Source organism: Anomaloglossus baeobatrachus, chromosome 4, assembly GCF_048569485.1.
Source record: "Anomaloglossus baeobatrachus isolate aAnoBae1 chromosome 4, aAnoBae1.hap1, whole genome shotgun sequence".
Classification (NCBI taxonomy): domain Eukaryota; kingdom Metazoa; phylum Chordata; class Amphibia; order Anura; family Aromobatidae; genus Anomaloglossus; species Anomaloglossus baeobatrachus.
This window is the reverse complement of record NC_134356.1, coordinates 235811959-235835615: the sequence shown is the minus strand read 5'-3', so window position 1 is coordinate 235835615 and position 23657 is coordinate 235811959. Positions and strand designations below refer to the sequence as shown.

The following is a 23657-nucleotide window of genomic DNA, read 5'->3' as shown; positions in this document are numbered from 1 at the left end:
TGGCCAGTGGAAGCAGGACTGTAACCAATCACAGACACTGTCACAGAGGGTGGTAGAGGGAGGCAGTGTACATTCATAAACTTTAATGATCAGACCAGGAAGTAGTGTTACAGCTGTGGGGAAACTCAGTAAGTATTTTTTTCCTGCTTCAATGACCGCACATTACTATTTTTTTTCACTATGCCTCCCAATCACAGTTATGCCAGCAGCAAAAATAGCTACAGCATTAAAGCAATCCCTGCATGTTTAGTGGCTGCAAATCAGGTGTAAAACATGCAGGAAGAGGACTCGAAACTCACAAGGTGAATATCAACATGCTCGGCGAATAAAAAATATTGTGCATATCGTACTATTTGTGTGAGTAACGAATAGTGCAGGGTATAATCGCTCATCACTAGTCATAATAAATTGTAAGAGGGGGTTATCAATTGCTTCTCCAATTAAGTACCAAACTAGTAAAAATGCCATGCATCAACTCAGAATATAATAAAACAAGCAGAATAAAACATGTTTTTCATCAAAAGTAGTGATGAGCGAGTACTAAAAAGCTCGGGTGCTCGAAGCTCGGGCCGAGCCTCCCAAGATACTCGTGTACTCGGGCCGAGCAACGAGCCCAATGTTATCCTATGGGAGACCCGAGTATTTTTGTGAAATGACCCCCCGGCAGCATGGAGAAACCCTAAAAATGGCACAAAAGTCTCAGAAGAGTGCTCAAATGACATGGCAACAGCATGGGGAAGACCCCTTGAAGCATTTATCACTCAAAAGTCACAGCTGTGAACAATTTTGTCCGCGTTTTACGCCATTTTTACGGACTCACCAGAAAACCTTGCAAAATGACCCCAAAATGAATTTTCATGGCGGAAATGTTAAGGGCACATACACAATAGTGAGATAGAGCTGGTGTATGTTACTTTTTGAGATTAATATACATGAAAGATTTTACATAAACATTGTGTGGCACTCCGATGTCCAAAACGCACGTTTTGTGCTTTTTACTAGCGATGTCGGTCATTTTTTTTTTCATTCCATCTCCCGTCGGTCGGTCTCGCTCTGTCTGTCTCTCTCTGTCTTGTCTGTCCCCCTCTCACAGTCTGTCGGTCATTCTCCCCCCTCTCTCTTACTCACCGTTCCCCGATCACTGCTGCGGCACTGCACGGCATTCACACTGCTCCTGCGGCTTTTCCTCTTTTGAAAAAGCCGGCCGCTCATTAATCAATCTCGTATTCTCTGCTTTCCTGCTTTTCGGCGCCTATGATTGGTTGCAGTGAGACACGCCCCCACTCTGAGTGACAGGTGTCACACTGCACCCAATCACAGCAGCCGGTGTGTGTGTGTATACTGTGCAGTGAAATAAATAATTAAATAATTAAAAAAAACGGCGTGCGGTCCCCCCCAATTTTAATACCAGCCAGATAAAGCCATACGGCTGAAGGCTGGTATTCTCAGGATGGGGAGCTCCACGTTATGGGGAGCCCCCCACCCTAACAATAACAGTCAGCAGCCGCCCAGAATTGCCGCATACATTATATGCGACAGTTCTGGGACTGTTCCCGGCTCTTCCCGATTTACCCTGGTGCGTTGGCAAATCGGGGTAATAAGGAGTTATTGGCAGCCCATAGCTGCCAATAAGTCCTAGATTAATCATGTCAGGCGTCTCCCCGAGATTCCTTCCATGATTAATCTGTAAATTACAGTTAAAAAACACACACACCCGAAAAATCCTTTATTAGAAATAAAAAACAATAACAAAGTCCCTCATCACCAATTTATTACCCACAACAAAGCCCTCCATGTCTGGTGTAATCCACGGTCCTCCAGCGTCGCGTCCAGCTCTGCTGCATGCAGGTGACAGGAGCTGCAGAATACACCGCCGCTCCGGTCACCTCCACGCAGCTAATGAGGTGAGTATAGCGATCAGCTGCTGTCACTGAGGTTACCTGGATGCAGCGGTGGATGCAGCGGTGGCCGCGGGTAACCTCAGTGACAGCAGCTGATCGCGCTACTCACCGCCGCTCCGGTCAGCTCCATGCACCAACTGAGGAGAGTATAGCGATCAGCTGCTGTCACTGAGGTTAATCGCGGCCACCGCTGGATCCAGCGGTGGCCGCGAGTTACCTGACTGACAGCAGCTGATCGCGCTTCTCACCTCAGTTGCTGTGTGAAGCTGACCGGAGCGGCGGTGAGTAGCGCGATCAGCTGCTGTCACTGAGGTTACCCGCGGCCACCGCTGCATCCACCGCTGCATCCAGGTAACCTCAGTGACAGCTCAGCTGATCGCTATACTCACCTCATTAGCTGCGTGGAGGTGACCGGAGCGGCGGTGTATTCTGCAGCTCCTGTCACCTGCATGCAGCAGAGCTGGACGCGACGCTGGAGGACCGTGGATTACACCGGACATGGAGGGTTTGTCGGGGTTAATAAATTGGTAATGAGGGACTTTGTTATTGTTTTTTATTTCTAATAAAGGATTTTTTCATGTGTGTGTGTTTATTTACTGTAATTTACAGATTAATCATGGAGGGTGTCTCATAGACGCCTGACATGATTAATCTAGGACTTATTGGCAGCTATGGGCTGCCAATAACTCCTTATTACCCCGATTTGCCAACGCACTAGGGTAAATCGGGAAGAGCCGGGTACAGTCCCAGAACTGTCGCATATAATGTATGCGGCAATTCTGGGCGGCTGCTGACTGATATTGTTAGGGTGGGGGGCTCCCCATAACGTGGAGCTCCCCATCCTGAGAATACCAGCCTTCAGCCGTATGGCTTTATCTGGCTGGTATTAAAATTGGGGGGACCGCACGCCGGTTTTTTTAATTATTTATTTATTTATTTTACTGCACAGTATAGACACGCCCACCGGCTGCTGTGATTGGGTGCAGTGAGACACCTGTCACTCAGCGTGGGGGCGTGTCTCACTGCAACCAATCATAGGCGCCTGTGGGCGTGGAAAGCAGGGAATATGAGATGGCTGTGTACAGAACACAGCGCGCCGGCCGGTATAAAGGCTCGGTCACGCTGTGCAGGCCGGCCAATCACTGCAATTCCACAACTAACAGGGCTGTGGCATTGCAGTGGTCTGCCAGCCAATCCCTGCATGAGGGCTGGCTCTCAAAAGAGCGCCAACATGCAGAAATGAAGACCACGAGTAAAGCACGAGTATTGCAAAATTACTCGGTACCCGCCGAGTAGCCCGAGTACAGTGATACTCGTGCGAGTACCGAGTAGTAACAAGCATACTCGCTCATCACTAATCAAAAGTAATAAGATCAGAAAAAACATATTAAACTGTACACAAACAGGGTCAGAACACTCTCACATGTTTCCGACATGCTATGTACCCTTAAAGCACCGCTCCAGCATTTTTTTAATTCACCGCTGGTGGCTTCACCTTCTATCAGTAGTTCTCCAATCGGTCTTCTCCAGTTTGTGACCTCCTGGCTGCTTGAGTGTTTCCAGGTCACAAACCAATACAAGTTTATGAGAGCCTCGTTCCAGCTCTCATAGACATGCACTGAGAGCCTGTGATGTAACTTCTGACTACTTGCTAGTCACAAGTTATGGTCACAAGATGGCACTATGCGCCCAGAGTGACGTCAGAAAAAGGTAAAGATGCCGGAGGGTAAGAATAAGATCAGTGCAGGGGATTTAAATTTAAAGCACTACTCCAGTGGTGCAATAAAAGAACACTGCAATGGTGCTTTAATGATAGCCATTAGTGGATTTTTGTCTTCAATATTTGAGGTTTCTATTCACAGATCATTATTTATGCAATAATTGTTTCATAAATAAACTATACTTATGTCTAATATTGCTGTATCATATGGGAGGACCAAATCAATAATTTTTATTACTTTTTTTTCAAATATTATGATATATGTTGTAAAAGGTTTATGTTCACATGAAAGAACTGAATTTGAAAGTCAATATTATATTTCTGCATTTATATTTGCACTTGCAGAATTGCTGCTTGCAGTGCATACTAAGTTTTCTGAGAAAGTGGTGTTAGAATTACCTCCAGCTCAATACGATTAAATTCATCAAAGCATGCCCAAGCTCCAGACTGTGCCAGACCTTTGAAGAATTTCCCCATGGCTTTATAGTCTAGTCCATCAGAGCAGTTAAAAACAACACACTAAAAAAAAGAGAGTAAAGGCCGGTTAAATATTCATAACAACAACTTTGAAACAATATTTGGAAAAATAAACAACATAACGAAAAAAATAAACTAAACTTGTTCAGGACTATATTCTGTATTCTTTTAATTAAAATAATTCTTTTTAACATTATGTTTTCACAATGGCTACAGTTGACAACACAGTTAATTAAAACAATAAAAAAGAAAACCATTCATTAGCAAATAAGACAACACTAAACTTATTTAAGGTTAATCAAAAAGATCAAAATATTGTCGAAAAGGGGAGAATACAGAAAAAAAGGACAATGTTAAAAAATGTTATTTTAATTTAGGACAGTCCAGAGTAATAAATATTGCTTGCTCATTTCAGTAATTTTATAGCTCGCAATTATTGATATGACTAGAGCAGTAAATTGCTAAAAAATGTATAAAATCATGGCTAAAATCTGAACCAGGCTGTCATCTATAAACAATTCTTAGAATGGGTGGGAAGTGTTGACTAGAGTTGAGCGTGGTTCGCGGTTCGTGGTTCTCCAGTTCGCGGCTCGTGTGATTTTGGGGGCTGTTCTAGATCGAACTAGAACTCGAGCTTTTTGCTAAAAGCTCGATAGTTCTAGATACGTTCGAGAACGGTTCTAGCAGCAAAAAGCAGGGCTTTTTACAGCTGCAGTGTGCAGGAGCCATCGCTGGCAGCCTGCCAGAATCTGGTAACCAAGATAAACATCGGGTATCCAACCAAAGCGCTTTGGTTAGTAACCCGATGTTTATCCTAGTTACGTGCAGCTCACTCAGCTCGCTCCGCCCCCTCCTGCCCGCGGCATGTACACACACACACACACACACACACACACACTCTGCACACATGGCCCCGCTCGGCTTACCTGCGGTGATGAAGTCCCGCCATCCCGACCTCAGCGCTGTCACTGTCCTCCATGGCCGCCGCTTGTCACATCACCTTCTCTCGCTTCCGACCCGAGACTGACTAGCGGTGACGTCACAGGCCTCTCGCGATACTTGGCTGTGAAGGCGGCGGTCATTGAACTCAGTGACAGGGGCTGTCAGTGTGCTGGAGATCAGCGCAGGTAATGTACCTCGCTGACAGCAGCACTTGTCATCCCCTGCAGTGACCTGGGCTGACCCATTGATGTTAGCTCAGGTCACTGCACTGCTCTCCCAGCCAATGGGGAACATTCTGCTCTTCATTGACTGGGACAGTGTGGATCGTCATGGCAACCCCTTGGATTACACCAGACCTGGATTTGTTTTTCTTTCTAATAAATTGGTTAAAGAGGGAATGTTTTGGGGAGGGTTTTTTCAAATAAAAATGTGTTTGTCGTCTACTTTTTTTTATTACTGACTGGGTTGGTGATGTCGGGTATCTGATAGACGCCTGACCTCACCAACCCCAGGGCTTGATGCCAGGTGACATTACACATCTGGTATTAACCCCATAAATTACCCCGTTTGCCACCGCACCAGGGCGCGGGATGAGCTGGGGCGAAGCACCAGGATTGGCGCAACTAATGGATGCGCCACTTCTGGGGCGGCTGCGGCCTGCTATTTTTAGGCTGGGGAGAATCCAATAACCATGGACCTCCCTAGTCTGAGAATATCAGACCCCAGCTGTCTGCTTTACCTTGGCTGGTGATCCAATTTTGGGGGGACCCCTACGTGTTTTTTTTTTTTAATTATTTATTTAATTTAAAATAACAGCGTGGGGTGCCCTCAGTTTTGGATTACCAGCCAAGGTGAGGTTGCCAGCTGTGGTCTGCAGGCTGCAGCCGTCTGCTTTACCCTAGCTGGCTACAAAACTAAGGGGAACCCTACGTCATTTTTTTTTTTCATTTTTTTGGCTAAATACAAAGTTAAGCACCCCTTAGTGCCACATGAAAGGCACCAAAGGGTGCAAAATTACAAAATGCAGGAGAGTGGGACATTATGTGTCTTTCTGCCATTATAATGACAGAAAAGACTGATATGAAGTGTACAAGCACAAGAAAATCACCAGCGCGCTTTACGCTGTGAAAAGCAGTAGAAAATGGCACTGGAGTGAACATGGGACCGCCTCATGTAGGATGAAGCTATGGATCCTGGGTAAATTTATGCATTTACCCTCCTTCAGTTTCTTTGCAGTACACAAAAAAAACGGAAGGCACACGAATGACAAACAGATGACATACGGACCATCTACGGAACGGAAACGGATGCCACACAGATGCACCCGTGAAAAAAAACAGACTGTTTTTTGTAGACCGCAAAAATGGATCGGTCATGTTAATGTAGCATTATTCTGATCTGCCGTTTATAAACAGCAGGCAGAAATAAGTGAATAGCGTCCCCCAGCATCAGAAAATCTCCGGGGTTTCAGGGCTAGCTGAGACCCTGGAGATCATGATTTAGGACGGTTTTTCCGGTCCCCGCTCACGAGATCACAGGTATACACCGTATACCGATGATCACGTTACAGTAAATTATTTATCTCCCATCTGGCATGAACAAACACTTCTTCTCCACTTCTTCTCCACTTCTCCACTTTTTCTCCACTTTTTCTCCACTTTTTCTCCATTTTTTCTCCACTTTTTCTCCACTTTTTCTCCACTTTTTCTCCATTTTTTTCTCCACTTTTTCTCCACTTTTTCTCCATTTTTTTCTCCACTTTTTCTCCACTTTTTCTCCACTTTGTCTCCACTTTTTCTCCACTTTTTCTCCACTTTTTCTCCATTTTTTTCTCCATTTTTTCTCCACTTTTTCTCCACTTTTTCTCCATTTTTTCTCCACTTTTTCTCCACCTTTTCTCCATTTTTTCTCCACTTTTTCTCCACTTTTTCTCCACTTTTTCTCCATTTTTTCTCCACTTTTTCTCCACTTTTTCTCCATTTTTTTCTCCACTTTTTCTCCACTTTTTCTCCATTTTTTTCCACTTTTTCTCCACTTTTTCTCCACTTTTTCTCCACTTTTTCTCCATTTTTTCTCCACTTTTTCTCCATTTTTTCTACACTTTTTCTCCACTTTTTCTCCATTTTTTTCTCCACTTTTTCTCCACTTTTTCTCCACTTTTTCTCCGTTCTTTTTCTATGGTCGGTCTACCCATTAGCTCTGCCATGCATAGTGTAGCTCTACACCTACTGCACATGTTACTTTATGATTGATGTCTCTTTCGTACCAGAGCTGTCTAAGCCTACTCTGACCCCAAATTTGTCATTACTATATTGTCCTTGTACTGTATTATGACATTTGTATCATTTGTTTCATTTCTTGCTGTGTTGCAATTTTTTTGCTGCATCCCAATTGTACCTCTACATTGTTCGAGTTTATGTTACTGTTCTCTCACTCTTATGTGATACTGATTATTGTCATTTTTCATGATTACATGCAGATAAGTCCAATCTGACGAAGGCTCAGGCCGAAACGTCATTTGTAACTTGTTTTGGACAAAAACATATATGCTTATGAAAAAAAAAATGTTCTTAATACGGACCAATAAAGAGTGATTTTGCATTACTATCCGTTGTGACTTACTGACTTAGTCTGGGAGATTTAGAGTGCCGAGGTTACTCACTAATTTTATCTATTATTACCTCTGAGCACCTATATACCAGTGAGCAGAGCTTCCTCTACAGTAGTTCTCCTGATTAGGCATGCCCTTACCTCATGAGCAGGGCATTGCAGCTTTGGTAGCAACCATTACGACATGAACTCTGTTGCTGTGGACCCGGGGAGAGTGAGTGCAGATTCATTGCACCCACACTCCTCACATGAAGGGTCCGCACTCCTAGAAAATGGGGATACATTCCCTGAGTGTCTCCCCCCCATATTCTAGACGGTCCAGAGTTGTCGTGGGACCCCTTTATTTTTTTTCTTACAATAAATTGGTGAAAGAGGAAATGTTTTGGGGACTGTTTTTTCAAATAAATTTCTTTTGTCGATTTTTTTTTTTTGTTAGTACTGACAGTTTATGATGTTGGGTATCAAATAGATGCCATGACATCACAAACTGCTGGGCTTGATCTCAGGTGACTTTACAGCTAGTATCAACCTGATTTATTACCCCGTTTGCCACTGCACCAGGGAACGGGATGAGCTGGGGTGAAGCGCCAGGATTGGCACATCTAGTGGATGCGCCACGTCTGGGGTGCCTGCGGCCTGCTATTTTTAGGCTGTGAAGGCCCAATAACTATGGACCTTCCAACCCTGAGAATACCAGACCACAGCTGTCCTTTTTACCTTTGCTGGTGATCCAATTTGGGGGGGACCCTACTTTTATTGTGTAAATATTAATATTTATAAAATAATTATAAAAAAGAGCCTGAGGGGACCTCCACATTGGATCCCCAACCACGGTAAAGCTGCCAGCTGTGGTTTTCAGGCTACTGCCGTCTGCTTTACCCTAGCTGGCTATCAAAAATGGGGGGACCCAACGTCATTTTTTTTTTAACTATTTTTTAAATAGAAAAAATTAATGGGCTTCCCTGTATTTTGATTGCCAACCAAGGTAACGGCAGGCAGATGGGGGTGGCAACCCATAGCTGTCTGCTTTATCTGCGCTGAGAATCAAAAATACCGCGTAGCGCTACGTCATTTTTTTAAAGATTTATTTTTACAGCACTGTGATGTCCAGCAATCAAAATACAGGGAAGCCCATTTTGTTTTTAGATATTTAAATAAATAATTAAAAAAAATATATATGGGCTCCCGCTGCATTTTTTGTATTGCTAGCTAAGGGTAATCCAAGCAGCTACTGGCTGCTAACCCCCACTGCTTGGTGTTACCTTCACTGGCAATGGAAAATCCAGGGAAGCATTTTTTATTTTTTTTGCCAAAAAACTACAAAAAAAGGACGTGAGCTTCGCAATATTTTTGTATGCTAGCCAGGTATAGCAGGCAGGTGCTGGAAGAGTTGGATACAGCGCCAGAAGATGGCGCTTCTATGAGAGTGACATTTTCTGAGGCAGCTGCAGACTGCAATTCACAGCAGTGGGGCCCAGAAAGCTCAGGCCAACCTGTGCTGCGGATTTTAATCCCCAGCTGCCTAGTTGTACCTGGCTGGACACAAAAATGGGGAGAAGCCTACGTCATTTGTTTTCTAATTATTTCATGAAATTCATGAAATAATAAAAAAAGGGCTTCCCTTCATTTTTGGTTCCCAGCCGGGTATAAATAGGCAACTGGGGGTTGGGGGCAGCCGTACCTGCCTGCTGTACCTGGCTAGCATACAAAAATATGGCGAAGCCCACCTAATTTTTTCAGGGGGCAAAAAACTTCTGCATACAGTCCTGGATGGAGTATGCTGAGCCTTGTAGTTCTGCAGCTGCTTTCTGTCTGTATGGAGAAGAGCAGACAGCAGCTGCAGAACTACAAGGCTCAGCATACTCCATCCAGGACTGTATGCAGAAGTTTTTGCCCACCAAAAAAATGATGTGGGCTTCGCCATATTTTTGTATGCTAGCCAGGTACAGCAGGCAGCCACGGGCTGCCTCCAACCCCCAGTTGCCTATTTGTACCCGGCTGGGAACCAAAAATATAGGGAAGCCCTTTTTTTTTAATTATTTCACTTATTTCATGAAATAATTAAAAAACAAATGATGTGGGCTTCGCCCCATTTTTGTGTCCAGCCGGGTACAACTAGGCAGCTGGGGATTGGAATCCGCAGCACAGGTTAGCCCGAGGTTTCTGGGCGCCTCTGCTGCGAATTTCAGTCCGCAGCCGTCCCAGAAAATGGCGCTCTCATAGAAGCGCCATCATCTGGCGCTGTATCCAACTCTTTCAACAGCCCTGAAGCCGGGTGGCTTGTTGGGTAATCATGAGTTAATACTGGCTTTGTTTTACTAGCTAGTATTAAGCCAGAGATTCTTAATGTCAGGCATGTTTGACCCGGCCATTAAGAATCTCCAATAAAGGGTTAAAAAAAAGACACCACACAGAGAAAAAATACTTTAATAAAAATAAATACACAGACACATTAGAGACTCCATCTTTATTATCCCCTGTCAGCCCTCCACGATCCTGCTCTTCTGTCTTCCTCGTTCAACAAATGCAGCTCTGCTACATCACTGCTGAATGGGGGAAGACGCTGCTTCCCGTGGAGCATTCACTCCGTGAAAGCTGCATGGGAAGCAGGGTGCAGCCTTCACTTCGTGAGTGATCAGTGCTGCTAGCGGTAACAGCGGTAACGCTCACAGACGCGTTACCATAGCAACAGTGCTCCCGGAGCCGCGGTTAGCGGTGACGTCACCGCTAACTGCGTTGCTATGGCAACGGTGATCTCCGTTAATGACCGGCTGTGTCAGCCGGTCCCTAACGGAACGGGGAGTCGACCGTGTGCTAGAGCATGTCGCCGGTACACGGCGATACACAAATGTGCACCGTGTACCGGAGAGATGCACTCGCAGGTCCTACATGACGCGTCATAGTCATGTGACCAGTCTGTAGCCAATGAGATAATAGCCACGTGACTGGTCACATGGCTATTTTGACGTCACGATAGGTCCTGCATCTCTGCTGGCAGTGCCGGTCACCGGGGGGATTCAGCGATCATCGGATGGAATAGCTGCAGGAGACAGATTGCAGGAGGGATCGCGGGGACCGGTAAGTATTATGGCAATGTTTATTAACTGTTTGTGTACATTTATCATGCATTTTTATGTGTTTGTGATTGCCTCCCATTATAGCCTATTGGTTCGAGTTCGGTTCGTCGAACGTTCGACGAACCGAACTTGAACGAGACCTCCGTTCGGCGAACCGACCTCGAGCCGAACCGCGACCGGTTCGCTCATCTCTAGTGTTGACTCCAAAAATATGACGCTATCACAAAATACTACAAATTTAGCAGAGATGAGCAGATCAATCCATGAAGGATCAAGTTTAAATTATATTTCCTAAAATTTGCCATTTCACCCAAATTAAAACATTTTTTAGATTGGAAAATCAAAATAAACTTGCCCGTCACTATTTCCCATAGAGCTGAGGTTTCAGAGTAGGCAAATGTCATGTTGTATTGCTGTGCAGACATAGCATAATTACCAATAGAGAGGAAAGGTTTGATTGCTCTTAACTCGGAGGAGCCCTCCCAGAGCGTCAGCTGCTCTTAAGTGTACAAATTTAAACTCTGCAAAAGAGCAGGGAGACAAGGTCTCCAAGCACTACCACTCTCAATTTTGAAGGCCCCCGGTCACTTTAGGCACCTGTAGCCTGTAGAAAGGCAGGTCTGTGTCGAAACATATGATAATAATACTCTGACCTCCTGTGAATTTTTCAGCCTGATGACATCATCATTGCATCAGTCAGCTGGGGACCTGTTTCTGTCTACCACTGGACTCGCCAAGGTTATGAATTTTTTAATCATATCTGATGGTCATGATGCATTGTGAGAAGTTCAAAGGAGGTCCTCAGAGTGGGGGCTTCTATTGAGGCCCTCATTTTGTTACACTTCACAAATACTGTTACTTTGTGTTGGTATATCACGTACAATCCCAATAAAATATGTTTATGTTCTTTGGTGTATTTTAGAAAAAAATAGAAAAGTTCACAGGATATGAATAATTTTTCAAGGCAATGTGTTTCCACACATATCAGTAAGTGGTTATGACTAGTGATGGAAGGACCCGGACTGTAAAAGTCCGGATCCGCACGGTTTCAAAGATGCCCAGGTGCTGGACACAGGCCCCGGATTCCAGATATTGATCTGGATCCGGCACTCAAGAATTAACAAAAAATAAAGGAAAAATAAAGAAAATAAGAATGAAGCAGTTGTTTCATACTTACGGAGGCTCTATCGCAGCTGTACACTGCTCCCGCAGCCTTTCCTTCACTTCCTGGGCTACTCATCATTTGTCATCCATATGCACTGCTTTCCCTGCCCACCAGCCATCCTGGTCTTTATGATTGGTTGCAGTTAGATGTACACCCAGCCTGACTGCAACCAATCACAGGTGCCATGACGGTCGGTGGGCAGGGAAAGCAGTGCAAGTGTCAGTATCGTGGTATCAAAATAAATAAATAAAAACTGCGCTCTTCATCAGAATCTAGGTTCTTTTACACTGATGAAATGCTTAAACTATGCTTCCAGTCTGATAAAATGCTTCTTCACTGTTGTGATGCATTTTTTGAGTTGTCAGTATAAAAAAAATTGTTAAACCCTTTGTTTACTTTTTTGGCAGAATTTCAGCTTTCAGCAAATTCATGAGCACTAAAACATTGTGGTCAAGTGAATATTTGACTTATTACTAGAGATAAGCCACCACCCTAGTGTTCGAGTTCGGTTCGGTTCGTCGAACGGCGGGTGTGTTCGTCGAACGTTCAATGAACGTTTGTTGAACACCATCGAACCCCATTGAAAACAATGGCAGGCAAACACAAACACATACAAACACTTAGAAAACACCTTCTAAGGTATCCAAAAGGTGTCAAACAACTCAGAAGACACCACAAACATATGGAAAAGTGCATATACTCATGCTGAAAGAAAAGAGCTGGACGAGAAAAAGGAGGAGAAGACACAGATATAGGCATGTTATGCCCTTCTAAAATCATGTAAAACACAGCAAGTGAACTCCAACAAGAGTCTCCATTTTTTTTTTAAAGATTTGGCCACAGACACCACTTAAGTGGCATCAATTGTCCCACAGTTGCAAACTTAACATGTTGATTTGCATGAAGCACAATCAAAAATACACAAGCCTTTACTCTCCCCAGGATGACACCGGGGTAGAAAAGTCCTTGCGGATCCATGATTTGTTCATCTTGATGAACGTTAGTCTGTCCACATTGTCACTGGACAGATGCGTGCGTTTATCTGTCAGCACACCCCCAGCAGCACTGAATACACATTCTGAGAGAATCCTGGCTGCGGGACACGACAAGATCTCCAAGGCGTAAGTGGCAAGCTCAGGCCATTTTTCCAGATTGGAAGCCCAAAATGAGCAAGGCTCCAGTTGCACAGTCATGGCATCGATATTCACTTGGAGATACTCCTGTATCATCCTCTCCAGGCGTTGACTATGTGTCAGACTTCTTGTGTCTTGTGGCCTCGCAAAGGATGATCTAAAACATTCATGAAAGAATTCCATAAAATTGCTGTTACCTCCAGATACGGTGTTGCTGGTACGGTTTGATTAATGATGACTCGACAGTCCCATGGTTGGCAAGTTAGAACTGTGAGATTCACTCTGTGCACCACTGGTGTTTAGTGGAAAAGCCGAGCTAAGATTGCGTAACAGCTTCTGCTGATACTTCTGCATACGTGCGTCCCTTTCTATGGCAGGAATTATTTCACCAAATTTTGACTTGTAGCGGGGATCTAAGAGTGCGGCAACCCAGTAGTCAGCATTACTTCGAAATCAGACAATCCGAGGGTCATGTTGTAGATAGTGCAGCAAGAAGGCAGTCATGTATGGGAGCACATACCAGGATGGCGGCAATCACAGGATGGGACCACATACTCCTTGACATTGCCTTGACCTGACTTCTTTACTTGACTCTACTTGATCATTCGCTACCACTGTCTATGTGGCTATTTTTCACAGATTAGACAAACAACATTTAACCTTCCGGCCTTACAAGGGCTCCTAAAAGAAAAATGCAACCCAACAACACAACAAACCAGCAGCAGGAAGAAGCCAACAACAACGTCACAAGAAACACAATGCTACAAAGGAAGACCAGACAACCACACGAGCACGAACATCACACACAACTTCAAGAAGAAGCCACACTACAACACAAGAACGCCTTACTAACCCCGGAAACAGAATCTCAGACACAACAGCCAGAAGAAGAGAATCTTCCACAAACTAAGGACACATATTTTTCAATGATATTTCTAAATCACACAGTATACTGTTAATGCTGTTAGTTCCCAACAATATTTAGTTTCATACAGTTACATCTTTATGTTAAACATTCACAATTTTTAAGCAATAAAATTTAGCTTTGACAAAAATATATTGTCTTCCTTCCATTAGTAGTCAAAAATCATACATTAACTACACAATAAATTCTAGAACACCCGATGCATTAGAATTGGGCCACCATCTAATAATAATAATAATAATAATAATATCAACAAGAGACAAAAATGCAAAGTTAAAACACTATAAAAATGAATTTAAAAATGCACAAAATAATGAAAAAAAAACAAGTAACCTAATCTACTGAATAGGCACAGAAATGGAGCAGAAATTCGTCAACATAGCCCAACAGAAAATAATCACCTGACTTGGAAACCTTCTAAGGCAAATTTCCCATGATGAGCATTTGTTGAGTTTTTGATATTGTAGATTTTCTGCAGCATTTCTGAACCTATTAGCCCAGTTACTTTGTTGCATTTTTGAGTGTTTTTTTTACATGTGTAATCCCATTTTGCACTCAGCAGTTTTTGTCTCTTGTTGGTATGTCATGTTTGAAATGAAGCGGCATTGTTTTTGATTCTTTTCGAATGCGAAATTGGCTGGAATAGATAGCGGATGCTATGTTACATTTGAAGAGCCCCAGATGAGCCTAAACAGCGGAAACCTTCTGCATATCACCTGATTTTGGAAACTATGCAGCTCAAAGAATTTATATAGAAGTGTGGTAAGCATCTACAACCCACACAATTTTATAACATTGAGTCATAAAAATGAAAAAAATGACTTTATTGCACAAAAATGTTGCTTTAGCCCCAAATTTTTAATTTTTACAATGGTAACAGGAGAAAATGGACCATAAAAAATGTTGTACAATTTCTCCTGACTACGATAATGCCCTGTGTGTGGGGGAAAGCTACTTTTTGGATGCATCACTGAGCTTAAAAAGTAAGAAGCATCAATTGTCTATTGGAGTGCAAAATTGGCTGGAAGAGATAGCGGATGCCATATTGTATTTGCAGAGCCAAAGATGTGGCTAAACATTGAAAATCCCTACAAGTGACCCCATTTTGGAAACATCTCTCAAGGAATTGTAGGAGTATGTTGGGGGTTCTTTTGTGTGGGATTTCTTATCCACATTGCTGCCAGGCAACAGATTGACATTCTGTAAGCTCTGCAAGAGGGAAATAAGCCATGAACATAGTGGAACCCATGTAGGCTAGCAGCTGAAGCTGTCTATTAGCACATAAAGTGCCATTGCCTGCTAATTTGGCAAAGTCAAGAAATTTAGCAATCAGATCAAGCCTCAATTTGTCCTCCTTCTCCTTTTCACCATGCTTGTTTCAATGTCAGCCAAGTCATACCCTTAGGTATCAGCTGTATGGTGTCAATCTCACTACCATCATCACTTTTATTACCCTCTGCTGCAAATGGCTCTCCATGTACATCCTCTCCTCCTCTATCAAAAGAGCAAACATCCATCACTGATTATGTAGCAAGTAACCAACTGTTTGTTCCCAGTCATCTGCTGCTTTTCCAATTAAACTTGCATCTTGTCAAGTTGCCATTGCAGTCGCCACCTTACCAGCTTTTGGATTCTACAGCTTTACTAGAAATGATGATGTGCGATCAGTCTCACTGGAAAATACAAAGCCGACAATATTTCTCATAGATAGGGATGCCCACTCATTGTTTTCATATGTAGGACACTCTCTGGACTTTTCCTTGAGCTCCAACATGTGCAGCATTATAGATACCTAGAGCAGCCACTTTGACAAGAGATAATACATGACTTTGAAAGATAAACAGGTTGAATATTTTCAATGACAGCAAAGTATCACCAACTCTGGGACAGAAAAGGAGTTCTCAGTGACTGGGAGATATGTCTGTTTTTAGGTGGTTTTAGGTGGTTATCTAGCTCCTACTACAACTCCTTCAGATCCTGCTCAACTGACATGACCTCATCCCCAAAAGTTACAGGGCACATCCTTTGTTCAAAAATATATTCAGGAAAGGGGTAAAAAAATCATGAAACAAAAATATATAATAGCCCTTAAAACCTATAAACTTTATTATAAGCAGATTGATTGATCCACGGTATAGTCAATACATGCAATTGTTAAAAATGACAAATAGTAATATTGAATCAATATTAATATTCTACCTGTGCAAACAAAAATATATACTGAGAGATTTTGACAATAGATTTTATCAATTTTCTTATACATTTTTAATTTTATTTAAATTAAAACTTTTATATACATATATATACATCTTTCATATGTATATCATGGCATCTATGTGGCACGTTTTGTATCTGGCCTCCTGATGACCCCTTTGGGAGAAATGCGTCGAGGCAAAGCAGAGACGTATATATGGCCCATTTGAACGTTGAGTATAATTTTTGACTATCCCGTTTAATTAATTTGTCTGCCCCTTTTTTGACAAGCACTGTTGGCACTTTATTAATGAACACAAGCACTTTCTTTATCTGCTGTTAGGGTGCAATAGGGCAGCTCAGGGATAGTCGGCGAAGAGTGGGGGCGCCATATTGCATATTAATAGAGTGCCGACCTCCGCTTGAGGTAGTGGACAGGAGGGGGGTTTCTCTTTGGGTGTTTACAAGTAACCCTCCTCTTACCTCTGCACTATGATTTATAGTCTCATTTAATGTTGATCTATTTGAGATGAAGCAGGGGCATTTATATGACTCATTGTATGATTGCATATATTGACTATCCCGTGGATCAATCAATCTGCTTCTTTGTATGAGCACTGTTTGCAATTTGTCCCTAAGTATCAGCACCTTTCATATCTGTTGTTAGGGTGAGGTAGGGTAGTTCACGGATAGTGTTTGGAAAGTGGAGTCGCCATATTGTTTAATAGTAGGGTGCTGAGCTCTGCGCGAGGCAGTGGACAGGAGGGAGGTATATCATAGGGTGTTCTTCTATAACCGTCCTCTCTTTTCTAGAATCGTCTTCTTTTTTTGTGGATTTATTGGGTGCTGTTTTTATTGAAGTTGTGATAACGTTTAGAGTTTTTAAGGGCTATTATATATTTCATATTCTTTATTCCACACAGCATCCTTACTCTTCACAGTCATGCAAGGCAAAGTGCTGCCAAGCAGTTTTACAGATCGCCAACCTAGTTCTGGATGCCTATTGCACCTGCTAGGTTCCCTCTAAAATGCAAGAAAAAGTGCCTGAACTAATGTTTTGTTCATATTCTTTCCTATAAAGAGTTAGTTTGGTAATAAGTACTATGAACCCCAAAATGATGCCACTGAGAAATATAACTCATTCTGAAAAAAAACAATAATTTGACTATATCACCAAAAAAATAAAAAAAAGTTGACTCCTCGAACTCAACAATAGAAAAGTTAAACAAAAAAATAATCTGTCATAAAGGCCAAACTGTCTATGAAGCTGAGTGGTTAATGGTATAATTTGTGTAAATAGAATAAGGACAGGCAAGGATCTTTTATGCACAACAGTTGCTATGTCTTAAAAATATACAATTATATTTGAAAAGTACATTAGAATGTTATATATTAAGTCTTTATGCAAAACATAAAACTGGATTGTGCAATTAAGTGATTTAATAGTCACCTCAATGATTTTCATTTAGTAGGAATTTCATGTCTATGGTCTGCATTACTTTAGATAAGGGTGAACATTTTACAAAACAAATCTTCCAATATACTATAAAAACATTTCTGAATTAATAGAGAACTCATCATTTGGTTGGAGGGAGCATTTCTTGTTTTGGAGAACCTGTCATGTACTGCATCACATTAGACATTTCATTGTTATGAATAGGCACTGCGCAATGCCTAATTTTCCCTGTGGTTGCACTATTGGGAAATTGTACACATAATACCAGGATTCTACACAAATTACTCAAGGTCGCTGGAGGTCTCAAAAGAAAATGCTTTGTGGTTAGCTAACAATCAAGTAATCTGTTAGATTGAGATGATCGGAACCATGGAAGTTTGGGACCGCATCTGAATTGAACACCATTTGAAGCTACTGATTGGGCAGTTCTGATCTCTGCTCACATACAGCCAGCCAGAAACAGAAGGGGGAAGGGTTTGTTAATTTTTTTGGTACTACATCCGATATTGCTGTTTTTACCCCCAGTCCGAGTCATTCAAACACTGTGTGCGGCTCACACTGGCCCTAGCACTTAGCGTAACCAAGCACACCGATGCAATATCCACCTATTCAGTGGTTAGGATACGTAAAGCACTGGAACTCCGTACTCGAACACCAATTTTTTTTGTAAAGTCCATTTTGGTATGAACACCAAACTTTACTGTTCAGGTTCGCTCATCTCTACTGCTAGATTATTATTGACAATTTGCCTCACAGCAGTAATATATGTCACTGTATATAAAAACAGAACAAAGGTGCAATTACTAGTGATAAACTTTCCATAGTTGTAAATTATTGTTGAGTTGTCATTATATATTCATTATATGTGAATGTCTTTGTTTTTATATTTTAATTTTTATTAAAGAAGCAAAATATGTGCATTGAATACAGACCTCAACATGGCCACAATATCAGAACATAAATTAAATACTACTATTATTTTAATTTGGAGGAAAGCAAGAACAAATTTTCTGAAATAAGATTAGGAAGCTTAGTAAAGCAAAAAGCAATAAACATAATATTTATAATTTTCTTTTCTTTTTTCAACACACAAAAAATTATCTGATATGAAAAAATAAGGAATCAAAAAAATAGGAAACAAGGAAGTAAGGACAGTGAGAAAAGTGAAAGAAGGGACAAAAATTGAATAAGGATACTTATTGAAAAAAAAGACTATCTTGAGAGTACACGCTTGGGTATGCCAGACGCGAAGGCATAATATAGCCATGTAAAACCAGTTTGCTTGGCAAAGTTAATGACTTACCTGTTTTGCCACTGCTCTAGCTAAGTCCTTACAGGTCTCAGTTTTCCCAGTTCCGGCAGGTCCTTCTGGTGCTCCTCCAAGATTTAGCTGAAGAGCTCCCATTAATGTTCTGAGGACAGAAGAATAAGATTTAACCAATGTTTTAATAGCACAGATTAAAATCTTATTTAACTGAAACAGCAGGCTAAGTAAAACTTTAAAGCCATAAAGAAAATAAAAATAAATAAACTTTAGAGTTTAATATCTGTTCATAGAAAATTTTAATCTGTTTTATTCCCCAATGAGCTTTTTCCACAGCATTAAGGCTGGAGAGTAATATATGAGAATAAAGAGTTTTTGGCTGGAATATAGAGGTCATTACCAGTGAGACCAATGAACACTGAACAATGTTAAATATTAAGGTGCTATTAAAGAAAATTATTTTTATTTCTAAATTGTTTAGTTGAATTTTGGGAGCCAATGAGTAATATTATCTTAAACATTGATTCAGTCGGACTATTAATGATTTTAAAAAAATTTAAAAAATCATTTAATTATCTATAATGTTAATCACAGCTCAGAAATAATTTTGTTGGAAATTTGTACTTTAATGGTATGAGAGTCAACTTAAATGAACCTCTCATCAGAGCCAGAAAAATGTAAAAATGTAATGCACATTCATAGCTTAAGATTTAGGCTATGTGTGCACTAGAAAAAGGATTTTTCTCAAGAAATTTCTTAAGAGATTTCTTGAGAGTGAAGGATTAGCGCACCTGCGTTAAAAAAACGCACCGAAAAACGCATGCGTTTTTACCGCATTTTGGTGCATTTTTGGTATGTTTTTTTGCAGGTTGGTCCCTGCGTTTTTTAATGCTTTAACAGTAATAAATAATATAGATAATAGATAGATAATTGATAGATAGATTAATGATAGATAGTGGATAGATAGATAGATTGATAAATAGATGGATAGACAGATAGATAGATAGATAGACAGACAGACAGATAGATAGATAGAGAGATAGATAATGGATAGATAGATAGAAAGATGGATAGATGAATTAAAAAAATAAAGAAAAAAAAACGACATGGGGTCCCCCATATCTTTTGTAGCTAGCTAGGGTAAAGCAGACGGCTTCAGCCTGCAAACCACAGCTGGCAGCTTTACCTTGGCTGGTAATCCAAAACAGAGGACACCCCACTCTGTTATTTTTCATTAAATAAATAATTTAAAACAAAAAATGTGGGGTCCCCCCCCAAATTGGATCACTAGCCAAGGTAAAGCGGACAGCTGTGGCCTGGTATTCTCAGACTAGGGAGGTCCACCATTATTGGACACTCCCCAGCCTAAAAATAGCAGGTCACAGCCACCCCAGAGGTGGCGCATCCATTAGACGTGCCAATCCTGGCGCTTTTCCCCAACTCATCCCGTTGCCCTGATGCGGTGGCAAAAGTGGTAATATATGGTGTTGATACCAGATGTGTAATGTCACCTGACATCATGCCCTGGGGTTAGTGATGTCACGCGTCTATCAGATACCTGATATCACAACCCAGTCAGTAAGAAAATAAATATAGACAACAAAAAAAGTTTTTTGAAGAAACACTCCCCAAAACATTCCCTCTTTCACCATTTTATTGAAAAGAACAATCAAATCCGGGTCCGGCGTAATCCAATAAGGGGGTCCCACGACGATCCATACCATAGTCACTGTCCCAGTCAATGAAGAACAGAACATTCCCCATTGGTTGGGAGAGTAGTGCAGTGACCTGAGCTAACATCAATAGGTCAGCCCAGGTCACTGCAGTGGATGACGAGCACTGCTGTCAGGAGGTTAGATGAGATCATTACCTGCTGTGACGATCTTCTGCTCTCCTGATGTCAGCGCTGTCACTTACTTCCATTGCCCGCCATGTTCTTAGCAGTATCGTGGGAGCCCGTGACATCACCGCTAGTGACAGTCTCGGCCCACCGACGAGACGTGACGTGAGAACGTGGCAGGCAATGGAAGGCAGTGACAGCGCTGACGTCAGGAGTGCAGGAGATTGTCACAGCAGGTAATCATCTCATCTAACCTCATCTATCCTCCTGACAGCAGCACTCACTGCCCGCACTGCTGTGTGAGAAGCTGCTGATACTGCAGTGCGGGCAGCCACAGGGCTGGCAGGGAGCGGGACACAGACTTCACGGGCACCCGACGGAGGTAACACGGAAGTGCTTCCGTGCGGCTTTCAGGGATTGAGTGTGATCTGTGTGTGTTTACTCTTTGCTTAGCTTCCTCTTCCTGTCATAATGTCACGCTCCCGGTGTCCCAGCAGCGCTCCTTACCTACTGAGCCGGTTTCACCATCCAGGCACCGCTCCGTACCCACTGATCCGGTCGCACCTGCATTGCACCGCTCCATGCTCACTTATCCAGTCTCGCCATTGCACCACCGCTCCTTGCTCACTGGTCCAGCCCATGCGTCCACCGGTGTCACGCTCCCCAGCTCCCGTGCCACGGTCCCCGGCTCCCCTGCCTTGCTTACCGGCTCCCCTGCCACGCTTCCTCGCTCTCAGGCCGCGCTCCACCGCTCCCGTGCCAGGCCTCCCGGTCCCCCGCTCCACAGCCTTCCTGCTTCATCGCCTGCGGTCCCCAGGCAGCCCGGTCCCCGCTCCCGGCGCCCGTCGGCTACTCAGCCCCAGCCCGGCTCTCCTGCTTCCTGCTCACCGCTCCCTGCTCTGGCTTCTGGCACCCGGGCCTCGCGCATGCGCATTAGGGCGCGCGCGCGGTCATTGACCCTCTCTTAAAGGGCCAGTGTCCTCCAACAGGATATTGGTGAATCAGGTACAGGGTATATAGGGGAATCCTTTCCAAGTGGGCGGGGCCTGTTCTTCGTGTTTTGCTAAGCTAGGAGTCAGGTCTCCTTGTGTCTTGCGGTATACTTACCTCTCTCTCTCCTAGAGCTGCTCCTGCCTCGCCATCCGGTCCTGACGATTCCCGAACCCCGAACAGTGACTGTCCGCCATCCCGTCAGTCCATACCATCTCTGATCCCTGTGGTGACCCGTCTTCTCGCTCCGTCGGTTCCAGACTCTGCCTGACAACATCTCGGCCTCCGAACCTGAGCTCCGTCACCCGGACTACCTTCGGTGACTCCGTGGTCCCAGGGACTTCTACACTCCACTTCCTTGAACGGACTCTCCTGCTACCTGTAGTGCTCCGGCTACCGGACCCCTTGCCTTCAGTGAGGTGTTCAGCCCAGTGGATCCACCTCCTGGGTCTGCCCGTCCATCCGGCCCTAACAGTAAGAACAGGCCATGGATCCCGCCGAAGCACTAGCGGCCTTGCAGCAGGAACTCACACGCCAGCGCGAGACCCAGACCCGCATGCTGAACTTCATGTCTTCTGTGGATACCCGCCTGAACACGCTACAAGCGACGGCCACATCCTTGGCATCTCGGGTTTCCACTGTACAATCCACGGCCACAACTCCCGTGACAGCCTCCTCGGATGCTTCCAGACTTCGTTTGGCCTCACCACCCCGGTACGCCGGAGATCCCAAGACCTGCAGGGGATTCATCAATCAATGCTCTCTCCATTTCAAGCTGCTGCCGCACCTTTTTGCCTCTGACCAAGCCAAGGTCGCGTTCATGATGTCCCATCTAGAGGGAGAGGCACTGGCCTGGATGAACCCCTTGTGGGAAAAGGAGGACCCTGTAACCACAAACATCCAGGACTTCCTGCAGGCGTTTAGAACCACCTTCGACGAACCCGGCCGTGCCGCCACATCCGCCTCCTCACTCCTCAGGCTACGTCAGGGGACCATGACGGTGGGGCAGTATGCCATCCGCTTCCGCACTTTGGCCTCAGAATTGGGCTGGAACAATGAAGCCCTCACTGCCGCCTTCTGGGAAGGACTCTCCAGTCGTATTAAGGACGAGCTGGCAGGCCGCGACGTTCCTTCTACTCTGGATGCCCTGATCGCACTAGCCACCCGCGTGGACCTCAGATTCCAGGAACGATCCAAAGAGGTGTCCCGTGAGAGATGTCCAATACGGCATTCCTCTCCTCCGCAGAAGCCCGCCGTACTTCAGTCAACGTCGTCTGGTGTCTCGGTCCACGAGCCCATGCAGATTGACCGTTTGCGGCAGTCCGAACAACGCCGAGCAGAACGGCTTGCCAAGGGCCTCTGCTTCTACTGCGGAGAGGGCACGCATCTTCTACGCTCCTGTCCAGAGAGGCCGGGAAACGCCAAAGCCTAGGGCTGGTAGGAGAGGTCACCCTAGGTGCTGGGACTCTCTCAGACCCAGTTACGTGGACTGTTCAAGTGACAACGGGAGAGACGCGGTTCACGGCCGAGGCGTACCTCGATTCCGGGGCAGCAGGCAATTTCATCCAGCAGGCCACGGTGGACAAGTACCAGGTGCCTGTTACTCCACTCGACAAACCCCTCGTGATTGCCTCAGTAGATGGGAGACCCCTCTCTGACACCATCTCGTGGATCACCAAGCCGGTGGAATTACGTATTGGTGCCCTGCACACCGAGAACATCGCACTCTACGTCCTCCCACACATGTCTCATCAAATCCTGCTGGGACTCCCCTGGTTACGGACACACGAACCGTCAGTCAGCTGGGGTACGGGTGAAATCACCCGATGGGGCTCCTCTTGCCACGAGAACTGTCTGAAGACTATACAGCCCATCCGACGCCCTCCGGTTCCGGAGTCCCTACCGGGACTGCCCTCGGTCTATTGGTCCTTCGCGGACGTCTTTGATAAAAAGGAGTCCGAAGT

General features: G+C 43.9%; 1 protein-coding gene across 1 annotated transcript in view; it reads right to left on the bottom strand.

The window, feature by feature from the left end:
* Positions 1-23657, bottom strand: part of LOC142302376 (dynein axonemal heavy chain 3-like) — a 2626214-nt gene that overhangs the window by 1650149 nt on the left and 952408 nt on the right. Inside the window, exons 29-30 of the mRNA XM_075343433.1 lie at positions 18903-19011; positions 4021-4140 (exon numbers count right to left, since the gene is read on the bottom strand). Of these exons, the coding sequence (XP_075199548.1) occupies positions 4021-4140; positions 18903-19011 (229 nt within the window). The remainder of the gene's footprint in view (positions 1-4020; positions 4141-18902; positions 19012-23657) is intronic.